The sequence below is a fragment of the Filicampus tigris genome, chromosome 9 (assembly GCF_054856515.1).
Source record: "Filicampus tigris isolate MCC_2025a chromosome 9, RoL_Ftig_1.0, whole genome shotgun sequence".
Classification (NCBI taxonomy): domain Eukaryota; kingdom Metazoa; phylum Chordata; class Actinopteri; order Syngnathiformes; family Syngnathidae; genus Filicampus; species Filicampus tigris.
Window position 1 is genome coordinate 25,480,578 of NC_141225.1, and position 16,242 is coordinate 25,496,819.

The following is a 16,242-nucleotide window of genomic DNA, read 5'->3' on the forward strand; positions in this document are numbered from 1 at the left end:
AAAAAAGGCCATCTGATAAAGTTGCACAATGTTGCGGCGGAGCCTTTGTTTGAACATGGATTTAAGCGTCCGCGCCAGATTAGCCCGACGGGAGACGGGATTAGACGCAGATCAAAGCCAACTGATCGGGATTGCGTTTTGGCATTTTGGCCTATCGGGCAGCGGGATTAAAACAGGGGGAAGCGGCGGCGCTCTGCAAATTTGCCCTGTTTGAGGACCCCCAGCGGGCCCCGAGGAGTCGGCGTGCCTACTGGAAGGAAATGCGACTGGATCCGTCTAATCTACTTTTCGCCAAAGATGGACATTTGGAAGAGCAGTCGCACGGAGTGCGCAAGGTCTTGTTGTGACCAAAACGCCAGCTGATGTCCGCCATCTTGGAAACGCGGCCATCTCACACACACGGCCCCCCCCCCCACACACACACACTTACAAAACGCCAACAACTTCTCTGCTAGTCGATTGTTTGCAATGTCGTAAAAAAGACAAGGAACAAAAACGTCGTTGTTGTTGTTGGGGGCGTTTCATCAGAACGAGCCCAAGTGTCCGACTCCTGATTGCTGAACAATTGTGGCGCAATTATCGCGCCTGTTTCGCAAGCGCGAATCGGCGTATTGTACGCGTAGCGCAAGCAAAGGTCAAAAGCATCTTGTGCGTGCGCGTGGACGCTTTTGTACACGGCAAAGACATTTTTGAATGCACAAAAGTTGCTTTTGTCGGCGGTACTTCACATTACATACAAGGCAAAACCCGTTTTTGAACGCGCTATTTAACATGACGCCGACGTAATTGCGGCATGAACGTACGGCCATAGTAGCCGAGGTTGTGACGCATGGAGTGGAAAACAGCAGCATCATGAACTTCATCAACATTTCATGCGGCCATGCTTGCTCTGATCTGTTTGTTCCAATTTTGTTTTCCCCTACACAATACTTACTGTGTGCCCCTTTTTTTTTTTTTTTTTTAAATCTCACACCAAAACAAATACACATCAGACAAAAACCAATTCCAATTAAAAGAAAGCATTTTCAGAAAAACTACCGGTAACCAAACGCTTTAAAATCAAAATGAAATGAAGTGAAAATGAAAAGCAAAAGGCAAAACAAACTGTAAATGAAAGCAAATAGCAAAGCAGCAGACAAGCGCGTCACGGCAAACCAGCGTAGCCGGCGTTGTCCTTCCAGTTCCTCCGAGAGACTGCGGACAAGGTCCGGGATTGCTCTCGCACACACACACACACTAGTGCACTTGTAACAGGGCGTTTGAAATAACCCCGGCGAAGGAGCCACATGCTGCTTCACCAAGTCTGACAAGAAACCTTGGACTCGCCGACACGTAGCAGCTCGCGGCGTGGCCGTTGCTCAATCCAGCCGGAGACGCGGCCAAATAATGCGATTGAGACAGATTAGCCCCGAAAAAAAAAAAATCGCTTGACCGCTCAGATGAACGGCCGCCATCTTTTAATCCGGCAGCGGGCGCAGAGGAGCTAATCTGGACGGATCATCTGACTGCCCGGCGGGAGACTGAAGCACACACCCGGATTAACGAGCCCAGGCAGGTGTGCAACAAGGGCCGCAACCGCCCCCCTTGAAATACTCAAACGGACGGACGGACGGAAAGCAGATTTTGCCTTCCAAATTGAAGCCGAGTGACGTGTCATCTGCCTTCGGGTCCACCTCGGAAACTTCGGACTCAAACTTAATTGCAGCTTCCAAGTCTTTTTTGGTGCTCGCCTTTTCATCTTCTTGCAACTCAGCCCCAAACGTTCTAGATCACACGCACGCGCACACACCCCGAGTTGTCGTTATTCGTCTCAGTTTGTCTTTCTTGGTGCGTTGTCCGTCTTTCGATTCATGCCCCCTCTTTGTACTGGTGCTGCCTGCAGCCAGATAAGGGGCTATTGGGATCCCCGTGTGTGCGTGAGCGCGCGTCAGTGCAAGACAGGGCCACCAACAGGCAGCGCTTAACGAAGGACAAGTTGTGTGTGTGTGTGTGTGTGTGTGTGTGTGCGTGTGTGTGCGCGCGCACAACCTATTTGAGGGCAGTGTGAGAAAAACAACCATTGTCTGTGTGTGTGCGCGTACGCGGGTGTGTCTGAGCAACTTGAGGATAAAAATGTGAAATATCATCTTCAGTCTTTGATGCCTCAAATAGTGTGCTCGTGTGCGCGCGTGTGTGTGGGGGCGTGCGTGCGTGCGTGTGCGCGCGCTAGCCAATGGGCTGACAGCATGAAAGGCATTAAAGAGCACACAGGTTGGGCTTTAATTGGCCCGCTTTCATAATTGGCCCATTGGGGCCCATTTGTTTCCCGGGCAACCAGCTAGTTTGGCTAAAGTTAGCCTCGGCGGGGGAGGAAGAGCGCAGGGCTCGGGAGGGCCAATGATGCTCGCGCGGAGGAGACGAGTCCAGAGAGCGGCGGCCAGGCGTGAAGCCAACGGCAGAAAAACATTCAGGCCGGCTAACAAAGGTCCGCACCGGCGTTTGCTTCCTTCGCCTTGCGTCCGATTTTGGTCATCGGCAGACGCGAATCAACGTTGGCCAATGTTGCGGCGGTTTTCGCCCGTTTGTTTGGAATTTGCAACGTCCAACGGCGGAGGACGACGGCCAACAAAGGCATTCTTATCTTATCTTATCTTACCTTATCAACAAAGGAACATTGCGGACGGCGGCGGCGGCGGTGCGACCGTGACTCGCCAGCTGATCGCCCATCAAATTCACAGTCGATGAAAAAAGATTTGTTCCAAAGTAAGACACAAGACAAAAGCTGACAAGCTTTTACTTTGGAAAAGGATCCCCAGCAACATTTTGGCTCAATTTGGACCCAGCATGCAACTGGAGCCTCATTCCAATGGCCACGTTTTCCGCACTGCCAATTGCAGATGATCTTTTCCTCTTTTTCAATCCATCCCTTTTCAGGCTTTTGCCATTTACTTTGTATCCGATTCATTGATTCATCAACAAAGTCATGGACAGAGCGATCGCTTTTCAAAATCAACGAGCCGCTGCGGCCCTCGCCGAGAGAAAGTTTGCCCGTGTCGGCGAACGTCGCAGCCCTCGGGAGAAGAAAGTTTGCCGACGTTTTGACCGTTCCGAATCTTGCTCAACGCTGGACGAGGACGCGAGCGAGGTTTCGATCGCAGGCGACAACATCGGTGAACGTTACGCAAGGTCGCAGCCGCTTTGTAGAGGCCGACCGACGTCGGCGCTTTCGAACAATCCTGGCGGATGTTGGACGAAAAAACGCTGGTAGACACTTTTTTCAAATCCTTTTCCAGATTAAACGCGCAGACGCACGCAGGGATGCAACCAAGATGAAGACGGCTCACCCATCGCAGCCGCGTGCGTGCGTGCGTGCGTGCGTGCGTGCGTGCGCGCGCGTGTGGTGCGCCCGCGCTAACTAGCGCGTTGTGCCGCGTGCGCGCGGCGGCGAGCTCATTAAGAGACTCGAGTGACCCCTCTGTTCTTTGTCCAGCGTCTAACGAGCACTGAGAGCTGCAGGGAAAAGAGACGCATGGAAAGTACACACACGCGCACACTAAACAGGACACAACAAGGAAAGTAAAGAGAAGAAGAAAAGAAAGAAGAGGAAGGGCGGAGGGCAAAAAAAGATTGTCTGACTCGCTGTGAGCAGGAAGACAAAACACTCATGTGGCAATGTTGTTTTGCGTGCGCGTGATTGCTGATGATTGAGTGGACATTTCGGGTTGACTTTGGCGAATTTCGGGAAGACGGCAACGGTTTGGCCGTTGCGCCCTTGACGTCATTGGCGGGCCGCCGCGTCGACATGCTGGATATTTTGGACTTGACGGATCAAACACGGCTGAGCTTTTAACCACGCCGCCCCCTTTTGTTTCTCTCCGCGTCAAATGAAATCCTTCCATGACTCACAGAAAGCGCGTAGAAAACGTCCACGGTGACCTATTGCGGGTTTTTTGTTTTTTTTTATACTAGCTGGACTTTCATCATGGAAAACAATTCCTTGTGCATCAAATGCGCGATTGGATTCAATTTGCAAATTGCTGACATAAAAAAAAAGGTGAAATGGTACAGTATGAAGACGCTAAGTATGAAATGCGCGGGGCCACCACAACGTGACTCTTGGCTGATTTTTTGGGGGATGTATTTCCTTTTCAAACGGCGCCGTCCTGTCGACACGCGCTTGAGTAGCTTTGCGTCAACGGACGTCAAAAAATAAATACAAAAAATTGCCGCCTTTCGAGCCCGCCGGCGGATTCGGAAGGTCGGCTTTCCGAAAGCTGCCGACGGGATTATTCTTGAGATGATTGTGAAGCTGGCGCAAGAAGGCTTCAAAAGGCTGGCACCGCTCAAACGCCTTCATCGCACCAGCGCCGCGAGCGTCCGTCACCATCACAACTGGCTACGCGCAAAGTCTCGTTTCCATGTCGTTTGCGTCACAAGACTTTGGGATTTTTCATTTGGTGGTACTTTTCGTTTCCTTTTCAACTTTGTTTTTTTCCAATTCAGTTGCTTTCATTCGTTTTCAGGCCAGGTTTGTGACTTTTTTTTTACTCATTTTGAGCTTTGAGGTCATGGAGATTGTTTCGAATGTGAGTTTTTGGGCTGGCTTTGGTGGCCTGACATTGACTGGCGACCAGCCTGCTGTTTTCCTCGACTAATGTCAAACAACAACGGTCCTAAAACAAGATGAAAAGCCCCGAGAGCGGCGCTAAAGATTGACGAGCGCCCGCTTGTCAAAAGACATTCGGCTGTGACTTTACGACGCCTTTCATCAATCCGTTTGCTCTTTACGGCTTCTTGGTTTGATGAAAGGTTGCGGCGGGAGGGCCCGAAAAAAGCAACCGGAAAAGACATTTTCTTTCCTTTCGCTTGCGATGGGCTCTAATTGGCCTAACGAGGCCGATTGCGAGGTTTTTCACTGACATTTGGCGTCAGCTCCCCACGGGCGGGAGGTGGGCCGGGGGGGCCCGTCACTCTTCCTTTGTCAGCCAATTAGACGGCGCCTGCAGGTGCTCGACCTCGCCGGCCTCCGCCTCAATCGCCTCCTCATTGGCCGCTATTCCCTTCGTGCACTTTTGACGGCTTCTCGAGGTTTCCGACCCGCCCCCGTGCCATCTTTTTTTCATAAGGAGAACGTCATTATCTGATGAGCATAACGGGGGGGGGGTTTTCCACTTGATAATCTTTGCTATGCTTCCCAAGGTGAAAATACCTAAATTCTCCAAGAAGAATCATACTGTTTTCAAGAAGAAAGTCGTAATCTCAAGAACATAAAGTTGTTGTTTTTTTTTACGTGACAAAACAGTTCATTTTATGAGGAAAACAATGTCTTGTTTCTATAAAAAAAAAAAAAAAAATCATTATTTTACAATAGTTGGGAGTAGACAAATTGACAAGGTTTAGTGTCAATTAATTAATTATTTAATCAATTAATTCATAGTTACTCGAGTTAAATTTTGGAATATTTGTAAGTACTTTGTGATCATTTCATTGATGGAAAATGCTCAGGATTGAAACTTCTTTTTTTATTTGGGCCATCTGTTGCTTTTAAACATCAAACGAGTGGCGAGAAGACAAAAGTGATGGAAATCAGGACCACCGATGAGGACGATTGGTCGCTGACTAATCGCAGAGTCCGAATCAGCGGGAAAGAGGACGACCTGCGGGGGGCGCAAGATTGATTTCCGCTGTCGCGTTTCCTCAACGGACGCCGTTTGGATTCCGCGCCGCTGGTTGATCACGTTTGCGTTGGCACGCTTGAGAAACACTCAAGGCAGTCAGCGGCGCTCCGCCGCGGCAAAATTACGGCAGCCAAACCTCATTGGCTGTTCGAGGCCCGGCGAAAATGACACCGTTGAAGCCCTCCCACTGGCTGGGATATTAGATCATTCAGCACCCCCCGCCCCCGAAGCCGTTTGGACAAAAAAGCGTCAAGGAGCCCTGCCCCAAAGCACACGAGAAGTCCGCCGTTATGGTTTGAGGCGGACCGTTTTGGCTCGCTCGCTCGCAGCCGACTGGATTGAAAAGGAAATGGCAGCTGAAATTTGCTCCAAAGGGCTTTGTCGAGGAGCCAAAAGTGTCAAGACGCAACACGCTCGGAAAGAGCTGAGAGGTGGACCACATACCTGCGCATTTGGTTCTGGTGACCAGCGACGGTCCCGGGGGTCCCGTCCCCCCCTCTCCGGGTCTGGACAGCAACACCTTGATCTCGTACTCCACGTCGGGGTCCAGGTGCCACAGTTTGTAGGTGGGCGCGTCCACCACGTGGGTCTCGGCCCAGTTTCCCGAGGTGGTGCGGTACTCCACCTCCTTCAGGATGATGGGCCCGTCCCCAATGATGCTGTTGGCGTTGGGTTTGATCCACAGGTAGGTGGCGCCCACCGCCAGGAGCTCAGGCGGGGCGATGGGGGTGGGTGGCGCTGGGAAATGCAACAAAAAGGTACCAAAAAAAAACAAACAAAAAAAAAAGAGTTACTAGGTGCTGCGGCCCTCTTGGGAACGCTTCACGTCTTTGTCCTTGCCAATCTGGGGCCATAGAAATCGACATTTGCACGTGCTTCCCATACTCGCGAATCCCCGTTCGGCTTTAGCGACGCCAACAAATGGCTTGTAAACACTGCGTGGATTGGGGGGGGAAATTCGCTTTCACTCTGCGATTCGGCATTTTGGTCTACCATGAGAAAAGCCGCAAATATGTCTCAAAAAGACACGCACCGTCAAAGACATGAGGGGAAGACGTGTCGTGACGGCAAAGTTTATTGCCTCCTGGTGGCGCCACGCTGAAATTTTCAATCAGATATGTCGACCATGAGTCCACCCGCGAAAAAAGTCTCAAGAAGCCATGCCTGAAAAGACACAAGATGGCCGCCATTTTGCTGTCGTTTGGCATGCCGGCCCAGTTGGATGCTCTTGATAACACGCTGCAGACATTTTGGTTTATTTGATTTGATTTTTTTTCCCCCATCAGGCAGCCCCCAAAGTTAAGTTTGCTTATCAACCTGATGAATTTGGTAAACATGTCTGTCATAAGTAGACCCGGAAAAAGTCTCAGAGCATTTTGCTTGGAAGTGGACAGTTTGGTGGCGTCGTTGGTTCTCCTCATGCTGACAAAATGAAACCGGGATCTTTCGCGCTGCCCGGGCTGTCCGTCAAAGGCCAGGCCACCTCGGGCTCCATGCTAAGTGACGCTGATGTGAAGTGAAAGGAACAAAAAGAAAAAAAAAAGAAAAAAAAAGGGTTGATCAAAAGTAAGAAGTGAAAGTGTTTGGCCGTAAAACTCATTTGTCACGTTTGTTGACAGCATGTTGAAAAGCAGCCTGTCACATCTAAAAGCTTTTGGCTGCTTTACGACTTCAATTTCAAGCACACACACACACACACACACACACGTTTGTATATTTATATTCATATTTATATTTGGATTTAGATTTATACACTGACTGGCTTTATTAACATGTGGGAGAAGGTGCGCTGACCCGAATATTTGGCTTCCCTCAAGGCCGCTTCGGAATATTTATGAATACAATTTATGGCTGGAGTCTGCAGGCCCGGCCGGCCAGCTGTCAATCACTCGCTCACACGCGCGCGCACGCACGCACGCACGCACACACACACACACACACACTCGCTGACACCTTTGCGCAACCACTCGCAACACAACGGTGCCCAGAGATACGAGCGCCTGGACCGATGTTTTGGATTTTAGCTTGAACGGCAAATTCCAGACATGAATGCACTTCAGACTCCCACCACTAGATGGCAACAGCCAACTTGACAACATCAATTGCAAGTGTCTGCTTTGCGGCGGCACGGGACTGAACAATTCATGCAACGCGCATCAGTAGAATGCCATTTTCATTCATGGCATTGTTTGATGAAAAGCAGAATATTTGGACATTTTGGTGACACCACACTCACATTTTGTCAAGTTGCGAACGCGCAGCAGAGTCCAAAGTGGTTCCTAAGTTGACAACTCTAACGGGAGCAGTTGAGTCAACTGTCTTTCATTGTCATTCGTACTTGATTTGCCTCCATTTTAGTTTACGCAAAACATGTATTTAGTGTCATACAGATTGACGTATTGCTTGTTAAGACAAGAGAACCTTGAAAAAAAGGAACAAATTGCGCCCTTATCTCAAGGCAGTGCCATCTTGCGCAAGAGAAATAAACACAACCGGCACATAAATAATCAGCTCTCTTCACGATCAGCAGCTGCCAGCCAGCGAGCGAGCGAGCGAGCGAACGAGCGAGCGAGCGAGCGAGCGAACGAGCGAGCCAGCCAGCCAGCCAGCCAGCCAGCGAGCGAGCGTTTGATTGACAGCCGCTGGCAAGCGTCTGGAGGAGGCGCTGGCGGTGGTTTAGTCTCAATTGCTCAAGTCAAACTCACACTGTTGCTCCAGTGTGAACACTGCGTGTGTGCGCGCATGTTACTCCGATCCAGGGTAGAAGGTGTCATTTGAAAGGCAGTTGCGCAACCTCCACTCGAAAGGCAATAACTTTGGCTCCAAAGCTTAACCTTTGTTCGGAAGGCCAAATAAGGCGCAGCCTCGATCGCCTCCAAGCCCATCCCTCGACGCGGCCACTCGCTCTTTGTTTGGAGGCCCGGCCGTGGCTTGACACCGACCGCCCTACTTTTGGCCGCCTAGCCGAGGCTTGAAACCTTCCCATGTCTTGGAGTGACTCGTGCTCGTGTTTCCATGTTGCTCCTCCGCTTGATTCGTTTCAACTTTTCACCCCACTGCTCCTCTTCCTCAGTCATCCTCTCCACCTCATACCTGCTCATGCATTACTTATATTGCTCCTCAGCAATTCTCTCACAAGTGTCCTATCTTGCCATCGCGCGCGCGCACACACACCGAGGGTGATGCACATGAAAGAAAGGAAAGGAAAGGAAGGATGGCCACGAATATCAACGACGCCACTGACTTTACAACTTCCTGAGCTGGAAAAAAAGAGCACGGCCTTTTTTTTCCCTCCACATTTTGCCGTTGAAAGACCGAAGAGCCCCCTCCCTTGGTGGGCGGGGATGACGTTCCGCACCAAGCCCCGCAAGAAGTCTCGGCATGTTTTTACCACGCTCGATTACTTTCAAGGTCTTTAAACGCACTTTGAATAGATTAGGAAAACATTACAAGCGAGAATATAAGGAGAGGGGATCACCAAATTATTGCCCAGTGTAAAACTGAGCCAATTTCTCTGTGTTTCCGTTTGATCAACATCAACAACCATGCCTAAAGATGCAGGGAACGGAAAAAGACGTTGCTTTCTGTTGACGTAAAATGCAGGACTGAAGAGAATGTGGCGTACGGTAACTACGACCGTGCTAAAATACTTCCTGCTTTCAAACTTGCTGAAGCCGACGCTTTGCCAGCATCGACAGCGAAATGGGAGCCAGAATGAAGCAGTTGTGGGTGGAGCCCGCCTACCGCCGGGATGGGATCCGGCAACGCTTGGTTGCATGGAAGGATGGCCCAACAAAGCGCAGTTACCAACTGTACAAACAACAACAACAGTATAGCGGCACCCGGAACAGCGACTGGCCGGCCGGCTGGGTGGGAGGATACTATATTGGACCACACCCACTTGACCTTTACTCTAAAACTAAGATAAAAAGAACAACAACAGCCACATAGCCTTCGAGTCTACTCGCTTAATGCTAATCAGCATCTTTATAATGGAACCCTTTCAGCAACAAAGTGAACACAAACAGTGCAGCAACGTGAAGATAGACAAGATAAGAGTGTCCACACTCATATATTCTTCATCCTCTGTGCAGAACGACTAATATAAGTGCCGTACTAATGAGCTCAGACAGGATTTGAGACAATATTATGAACTCTACTTGAGTTAAAGGTAGGACAATATACGATTGGCTGCGGAGGAGCAGCATTCAGCGGATCAAGAGTGGCAAAAAAAAAAAAAAAAAAAAAAAAATGTTGGATTCTTTTCAGTTCTGCCTGGCTGTATTTTTTCCCAAAAGTACAATTTCCCTCCTACAAATACACATTGTGACCGTTTTGGGAGTGGGCCGGAACCAATCAACGGCCTTTCCATTCATTTCAATGGGAAAAGATGATTTTTCTGCCTATTATTGGTCACATTGCCAAAATTCCCAAATGAAGAGCCCTTGTACGTATTTACCTCTTCCTTCCTCATTTCTTGACAGATCTTTCCAATTAGAAACTGTTCAGTCGCCCCCCTCCTTTTTGAAAAATGTATTCCACATTTTGCAGAGAGAGATTTCCAGCACGTGCAAGTGCAGCTGTCTAACATATTGACCTCCTCCTTCCACATTTCTTGATGGATATGGATGCAACTTCAAGTCTCGTCATCAACATGTCCAACAAGTCAATTCAGTCGGCAGCGTTTCAGCTGCGCATCTGCCATCGCACTCATCATTTCGAAACAAATTGCTCTCTCCGGTCGTCGCTAAAAGTGGCCACGTGGTGGCGCTGTTGTGCGTGCTTCCAACGCAGGGCTGTGGGCGGACTGCAGAGCCCAACAAGCCTCCACAGGACCAGTGCTGGCCACGCGTCGATTGATTTTTATTACAGTATGTGGACAAATATATAGAAGATGTATGTGGGCATAGCAACGCGCACGCACGCACACACATACACACACACACTTGGGGTCTTATTTTAGGACCACAATCAGGACCACCAGGAGTGTCTGGAGAGGGACACACACACACACACACACTTGAACACACACGCGCACCTCCACTGGTTTTGATTGGCAGTTGTATATCTAAGCTCCACCCCACTGAGTCTTATCTCTGACGGACAGACGACACACACACACACACACACAACACAATAAAAGCAGGACAGCACAAACTACACACGGTGATGCGTGGACACAACACTGCCAAATATTTGAAAATTCAGCCCCCGCAGCCAGCTTGACTGAGCCACGCGAAATGTAAAAGCGCACTCGATCGCCACAGGACAGACCAAAAAGTCTCCGGGAGCCACGACCCAAAAGACGCAGCAAGTCAGACCTTTTGCTCCAAAACCCGGACATTTTTAGGCCAAAGTTGCTCACTTGCACCCAGCTGGATTTAACAACAACAAAAAACGCAGCCCACAAAACCTGTTTGAAATGACAATATGATATTTAGTAGAGATGTTTATCATGACGAGTCTCAGCAAAAAGTCTCAAGAAGCCAATTCGCAAAAGACACGGGAAGTCGGACAACTTGGTCCAAACTGGAGATTTAAGGTTCAATTGCGCAGTTGTGCAAAACTCTGACTAAAAGTGAAGCCGACAAAACACAGTTTCGCCAAATTTCAATATGAAATCTTTGTCATGAGTAGACCCACAAAAAAAGTCTGAAAGAAGGTGCGCACAGGAAGCCATTTTGGTCCAAATGGGACAATTTAGGCAGATTTTGCTGCGTTGCACCCAACTGCATTCGAGAAAAAGGCCGCCAGTTTCACATATGGCAACATGAGCAGTGCACTATTTGGTAGCGACGTTTAGCAAGAGTCGACGCACCAAAAAGTCTCAAGAGGCCAATTCCGAAAAGACGCAGCAAGTCTGCAATTGAGTGGATGATATTTTAGGGTCAAATAATAAAGTCTGCCTTCATGCTTTCAAGCAGACATTTTGGGTTCAGTTGACTCAGCTGTGTCCAACTGGATTGAAGGGGGGGGGGGTCGGGGGGGGGGGAATGCAGTCCCCTAGGGCCAGTTTCAGGTAGCGACATAACATTCAGCAGACGTGTCCAGCACGCGTAGACGGACCCCAAAAAGTGCCAAGGAGCATGTGGTTTTCTTTTTGACAGCAGCACATTTGCAGCGACGACGGCCTGGATTTTGTTTGAAGCGTCGGCCCTCGCAGCATCGCCGCCAATTTGATGACTGCTGGAACAAGCTCATTGAATGTTTTGAAAAATTCAGCGCTACTCAGCAACCTCACATTTGCTGCGCGGGTCTACCTTGCCGCAACGTGAGTCCAGTCCAAGAAGCCGTGGCGTGGACCGAACGGCCAGTCATCCGCTCTGCCGTCGAGGGCATTTTCTCATCGCAACAACAACAACAACAACAACAACAATGCCCTTTTCAAAGTCCACTAGAAAGGAAAAAGTGAATGTGATCACGCTCCATATATTGAAAAGGTAGCGACATGCAACACGCGCGCACGCAGACGCAGTTGGCCTCTTTGGTCACACCTGAGCGCTCTCAACACTAATTAACCCCGATTTCACTTAGCCACGCAGGACGACAAACACACAAATGGCCACACAACAGTCGGAACACTTAAGGACACACACAGGTGCGTGTACCTCAAATAATAAAGTTGAACGTCACAATCTGGGGGGAGGCAAACGTTGCCAGAGGGACGATAACAGAGGAGCCGGATTTAGCAACGCGTGCGTGCACACAAATATACGGGAAAAGGGTGTGTGTGCGCGATATTGTTCACTGATGGCATCGTGGACTATTTCCCCTGGCACGACGCATGACTAACAACACCTGAGCTGAGCTGAGCTGAGCACGTGCGCGCGCGCACACAAATAGACACACACAGTGCACGAGCGTGTGTCGCGCTAACAGATGGTCATGACAGTTTGGCTCCCTGAACTCATCAGAACGTGACACGCTCGCGGGTACACGTGCGCGCTCGCACACACCCCGGCTTGCCTCCCGATTTCCGCATCTTTTGTCAGACGATTCCAGACAACGTTCAAAGCGGGGATGCGCTGCGCGTTCCTTTTGGTGGCGTGAGCGGCTCTGGCCATGCAACACGCAAGAGCCGACGCTCAAATGCTTGGCGGTCCGGCGCTGTCCGTCTGTCCAGCAGACGCGCTGCACACTTTTGAGCGACGCCGCAAAATCTCTCCGAGGAGTTCATCTTTCAAGCGCACCTGCAAACGGACCGAAAATGGACACTCGGACTTTTCGGGCGGGTCGACCAAATGTCATGCTGCCAAGTCAAGATGGCTGAATTGGAGGGGGGAAAAAAAATAAAGATTTGCGGGCCACTCGCGTGTTAAGGTAGGATGACAAAAAAAAAATGCACAACATCTCCTGAAATTTTTGCAAGCTTCAACCCCCAAAGAGTCTTGAAATCCGGTGGACGCGTCTAAGCTCAACAAGCCAGATGAAAAAGTCGCAAGGAGCCATGCGTCAAATCGAAGAGGAAGTCAGGCATTCGAAAAAAATCCATCAATCAAGCCCCGACATCAGTTTCACTCATCACCACAAAATTTGGCGAACGTGTCTACTAGCATTGCAGGATACGCAAAAAAGTCTGAAAATTGAACAGGAACTCAGTCATGTTGTTTTGTCCACTGGAAAGTTGGGGAGGAAAAGAATCCAGCTTTCAACACAAAATTGGGTGCAAAAGTTGATCGTGCCAAGATCAACAGCATCAGAAGGGAATTTGTCCCTTTTGGTTTGAAGCGGCCATCTTGGACTCTGATGCACCCCCGCGGAAGCTTCAGGAGGAAGTCAACCCAAACATCTTTTTTTCCCCAAGATGTTTGGGTTATGTCGCAGCCGCCCCCCACCCAAAAACGAAACGTTTTCGACCATAAGGGAAAATGGGGACAAGCGGGAGGTGAAAACGTCATTCAATGGACTTTGTGGGCCTCGATGAATTTGTTGCGGCTCCTTCTGGTGCGCAAGATTTGGCCAGCGGGGGGCAGTGGAAAACACTCATGCAGACACAAAGCAAGACGACTTCGCCGACTACTTGAGTCGCTGTGGAGAAAAGTGGAAATCCGGCATATTTATCCGGTCCCGGCACGAAACGAGTCCGAAAAATGGAGCGGACGCCGTGTGGATGGTCTACGTTGAGCGCAAGGAAAGGAAGGCGTCTTACCTTTGACGATGAGGTCGGCGTAGTTGGAGACTCCGGAGCCGCCGTCGGTGCGGATGACGCATCGGTAGCGGGCGCTGCCGCGCTGCGACGTGTCGCCCACGCTGACGGTGGACGAGAAGCGCCGATGGTTGACCACCCGCGTCACCATCAGGGCCGTGTCTCTGCCGTTCCACTGCTGCGCGCCGCACACAAGCACGCACGCACGCACAAACGGTCATCATCGTTTAACACTTTTGACTTCTCATTTGATTTGATTGTCTTTTTCATTTTTCCCCAATTGGTCACTCTGCCCCTTTGTCAGACTTTGAACACGCCGCTGTCCTGTTCCGTCACTGTGCTCACGCTGCTCCTTTTTCAGGCATCTGTCGGGGGGCCGCGCTTCTTTTTCAGGCTTAAGCGTAACAAACTGCCGTCGCGCTTCTTTAACTCGGTGCCTCTTTTGGGGGGTTTTGTGTTCCGTGATGCTTTCATGCTTGGTGTCACAGTCACTTGGCGCCGCTTTTTTCGCTTTTTATGTCGCATATTTCGGTCACGCTCTCACTCTGTGCTTTTTTTTCCCCCCCTGCTTTTGCGTCACTTTTGCTACCGTGCTTCTTTGCGGACACGAACGAGTTGTTGTCTCCCCGGTCCTCATGAAGCCAAACATCTGCTCTGGTATTTGTCTTTTTCCGTTTTTCATCCTCCCTTCTTCCGTTTTTCATCCTCCCTAGCGAAGCCTTCGGCAAAGTGCGCGGCGGGACTGGCCGGCACCAAGCTTTCAGTCGGCTCTGCGCGGCAAAATGCTCTCAGGGCAACCGCGGACGCTAAACACAACACTCGCGACGGCGCTCGTTTTAAAGCTTACAACTTTGGATTGCACATCAAGTCCATGAGCTCTGTTTTCTTTCCCAAGCCTTTTTGTGTTTTCGCCGCTTGCATGTGTCAGTGGCCATCCAAAGGCGGTCTTGCGGTCTTCTTGCGTCCGTAGAAGAATTCATCGGTTGTATCGCGTGTCGGACATGAGCGCCCTCCGCCGGGGGCCCGAACCAACGGCGCGAGCGCCTTGCCAACGTGACGTGACCGAGCAAAGAGCATTTGAGCCCGCTTGCGATGACGTCATCGAGACGCAGTGAAGCCGGCCGGCCGGCCGGCCGTGACCGTCGTCGTACGTACGACTTCACTGCTTTGCGGCTGCCATTGCGACTTATTCTGGTCCGCTGCCGTTTTTCGCCTGACCTCGCTGCTAAATCGGCGGCACGGTGGCAGGAAATGTTGCAGTGCGGTGAAACGGTGTGAAAAAGAAATGAGTAGAGGGAAAAGGATGTGGGCGACGGCAGAGGGGTACGGACCTGCAGCCAGAGTTTGTCGTGCTGAGACCACTTGCCCCCCGCCGTACACTGGAAGGAGGCGTTTTGACCCACGTTGACTTCCACGTTCTGAAGACGCAGGAAGTGAGGCGCTTTCCCTGAGAGCGCGGAAACAAACAAAGTAAAGTGGGCAAAATCGGCGGACTGAGGCGGGCGCAAAAAGACACGCCGGACGCATTCAATAGGATGCAAATAAATATGATGCGCATCATCAAAGAAGAGGTGGACTACGCGTACGCAAATCGGATAGAATTAGCCTACAGACTTGACTAATGATGTCATTAGAGTGCTATTTGATGCGTCCAAAACATCATGTCAACATGCGACAATCGATGGCATCGAACTTAAACATGAGCTGAATGTGCTCAAGTCCGCACTGAATATGCAACATTAGCGCCGAATGCGGGAGTAAAAAACGGGACGTGAGTTAGACTGTGAAAAGCAAACGCGATGTAAATACGCCACCTTAGAGGTGCGCAACTGATAAATGACAAACATTGGAGGTGGGATGGAATTAGGGTGCATTAGAGGTCTGCTGCCTCCACTTTGTTCTTGTCAAATTTGAGCGATGAAAACCCTGAGAAAGAGGAGCTGCCGTCCCGCCTCTGTGCCATCTGTCCACAAGCCGCGCAATCGGTCGGCGTGTGCGCGCCGAAGCGCATATAAGATAAGAATGCCTATGACGCTCGGCGGGGCCCGGCTGGGCTATTAGCGCGCCCTCACTTACGGCAGGGATGGGCCAGAACTCGAACGTCGTCGACGGCGATCGCTCCCGGGTGGCCTTGGACGGAAACGGCTTCAAATATGACCTGGGGAGGAAGAGGAGGCAGAGGAAGATGACGAGCGCGCCCGCGGGCGCGCCGGGCTCGAATTGCGACAACTTGCGGGAGCTTTTGCCAGACAACTCGCAAAGTCCGGGGCGCGTGCCTGCGCCCTCAAGTCCGCGTGTGCGCGTGACTCACCTGATAGGAGTTGGGCCAAAAGGTGGAGACGGCAAGCTCGGCCTTGAGCCATCCGTCGGTGACCGCGTCGCTGACGTTCCACACCGGGTTGCTCTGAGCGCCGCCGTTCACCTGAAGGAGGCGTTTTT

General features: G+C 50.7%; 1 protein-coding gene across 12 annotated transcripts in view; it reads right to left on the reverse strand.

Moving 5' to 3' along the window:
* Window positions 1–16,242, reverse strand: part of ptprt (protein tyrosine phosphatase receptor type T) — a 107,330-nt gene that overhangs the window by 73,013 nt on the left and 18,075 nt on the right. For all 12 annotated transcript variants that reach the window (XM_086039690.1, XM_086039681.1, XM_086039684.1 and 9 more), the window contains exons 4-8: window positions 16,115–16,225; window positions 15,880–15,961; window positions 15,135–15,250; window positions 13,807–13,981; window positions 6,102–6,395 (exon numbers count right to left, since the gene is read on the reverse strand). In XM_086039690.1, the coding sequence (XP_085895816.1) occupies window positions 6,102–6,395; window positions 13,807–13,981; window positions 15,135–15,250; window positions 15,880–15,961; window positions 16,115–16,225 (778 nt within the window). The remainder of the gene's footprint in view (window positions 1–6,101; window positions 6,396–13,806; window positions 13,982–15,134; window positions 15,251–15,879; window positions 15,962–16,114; window positions 16,226–16,242) is intronic.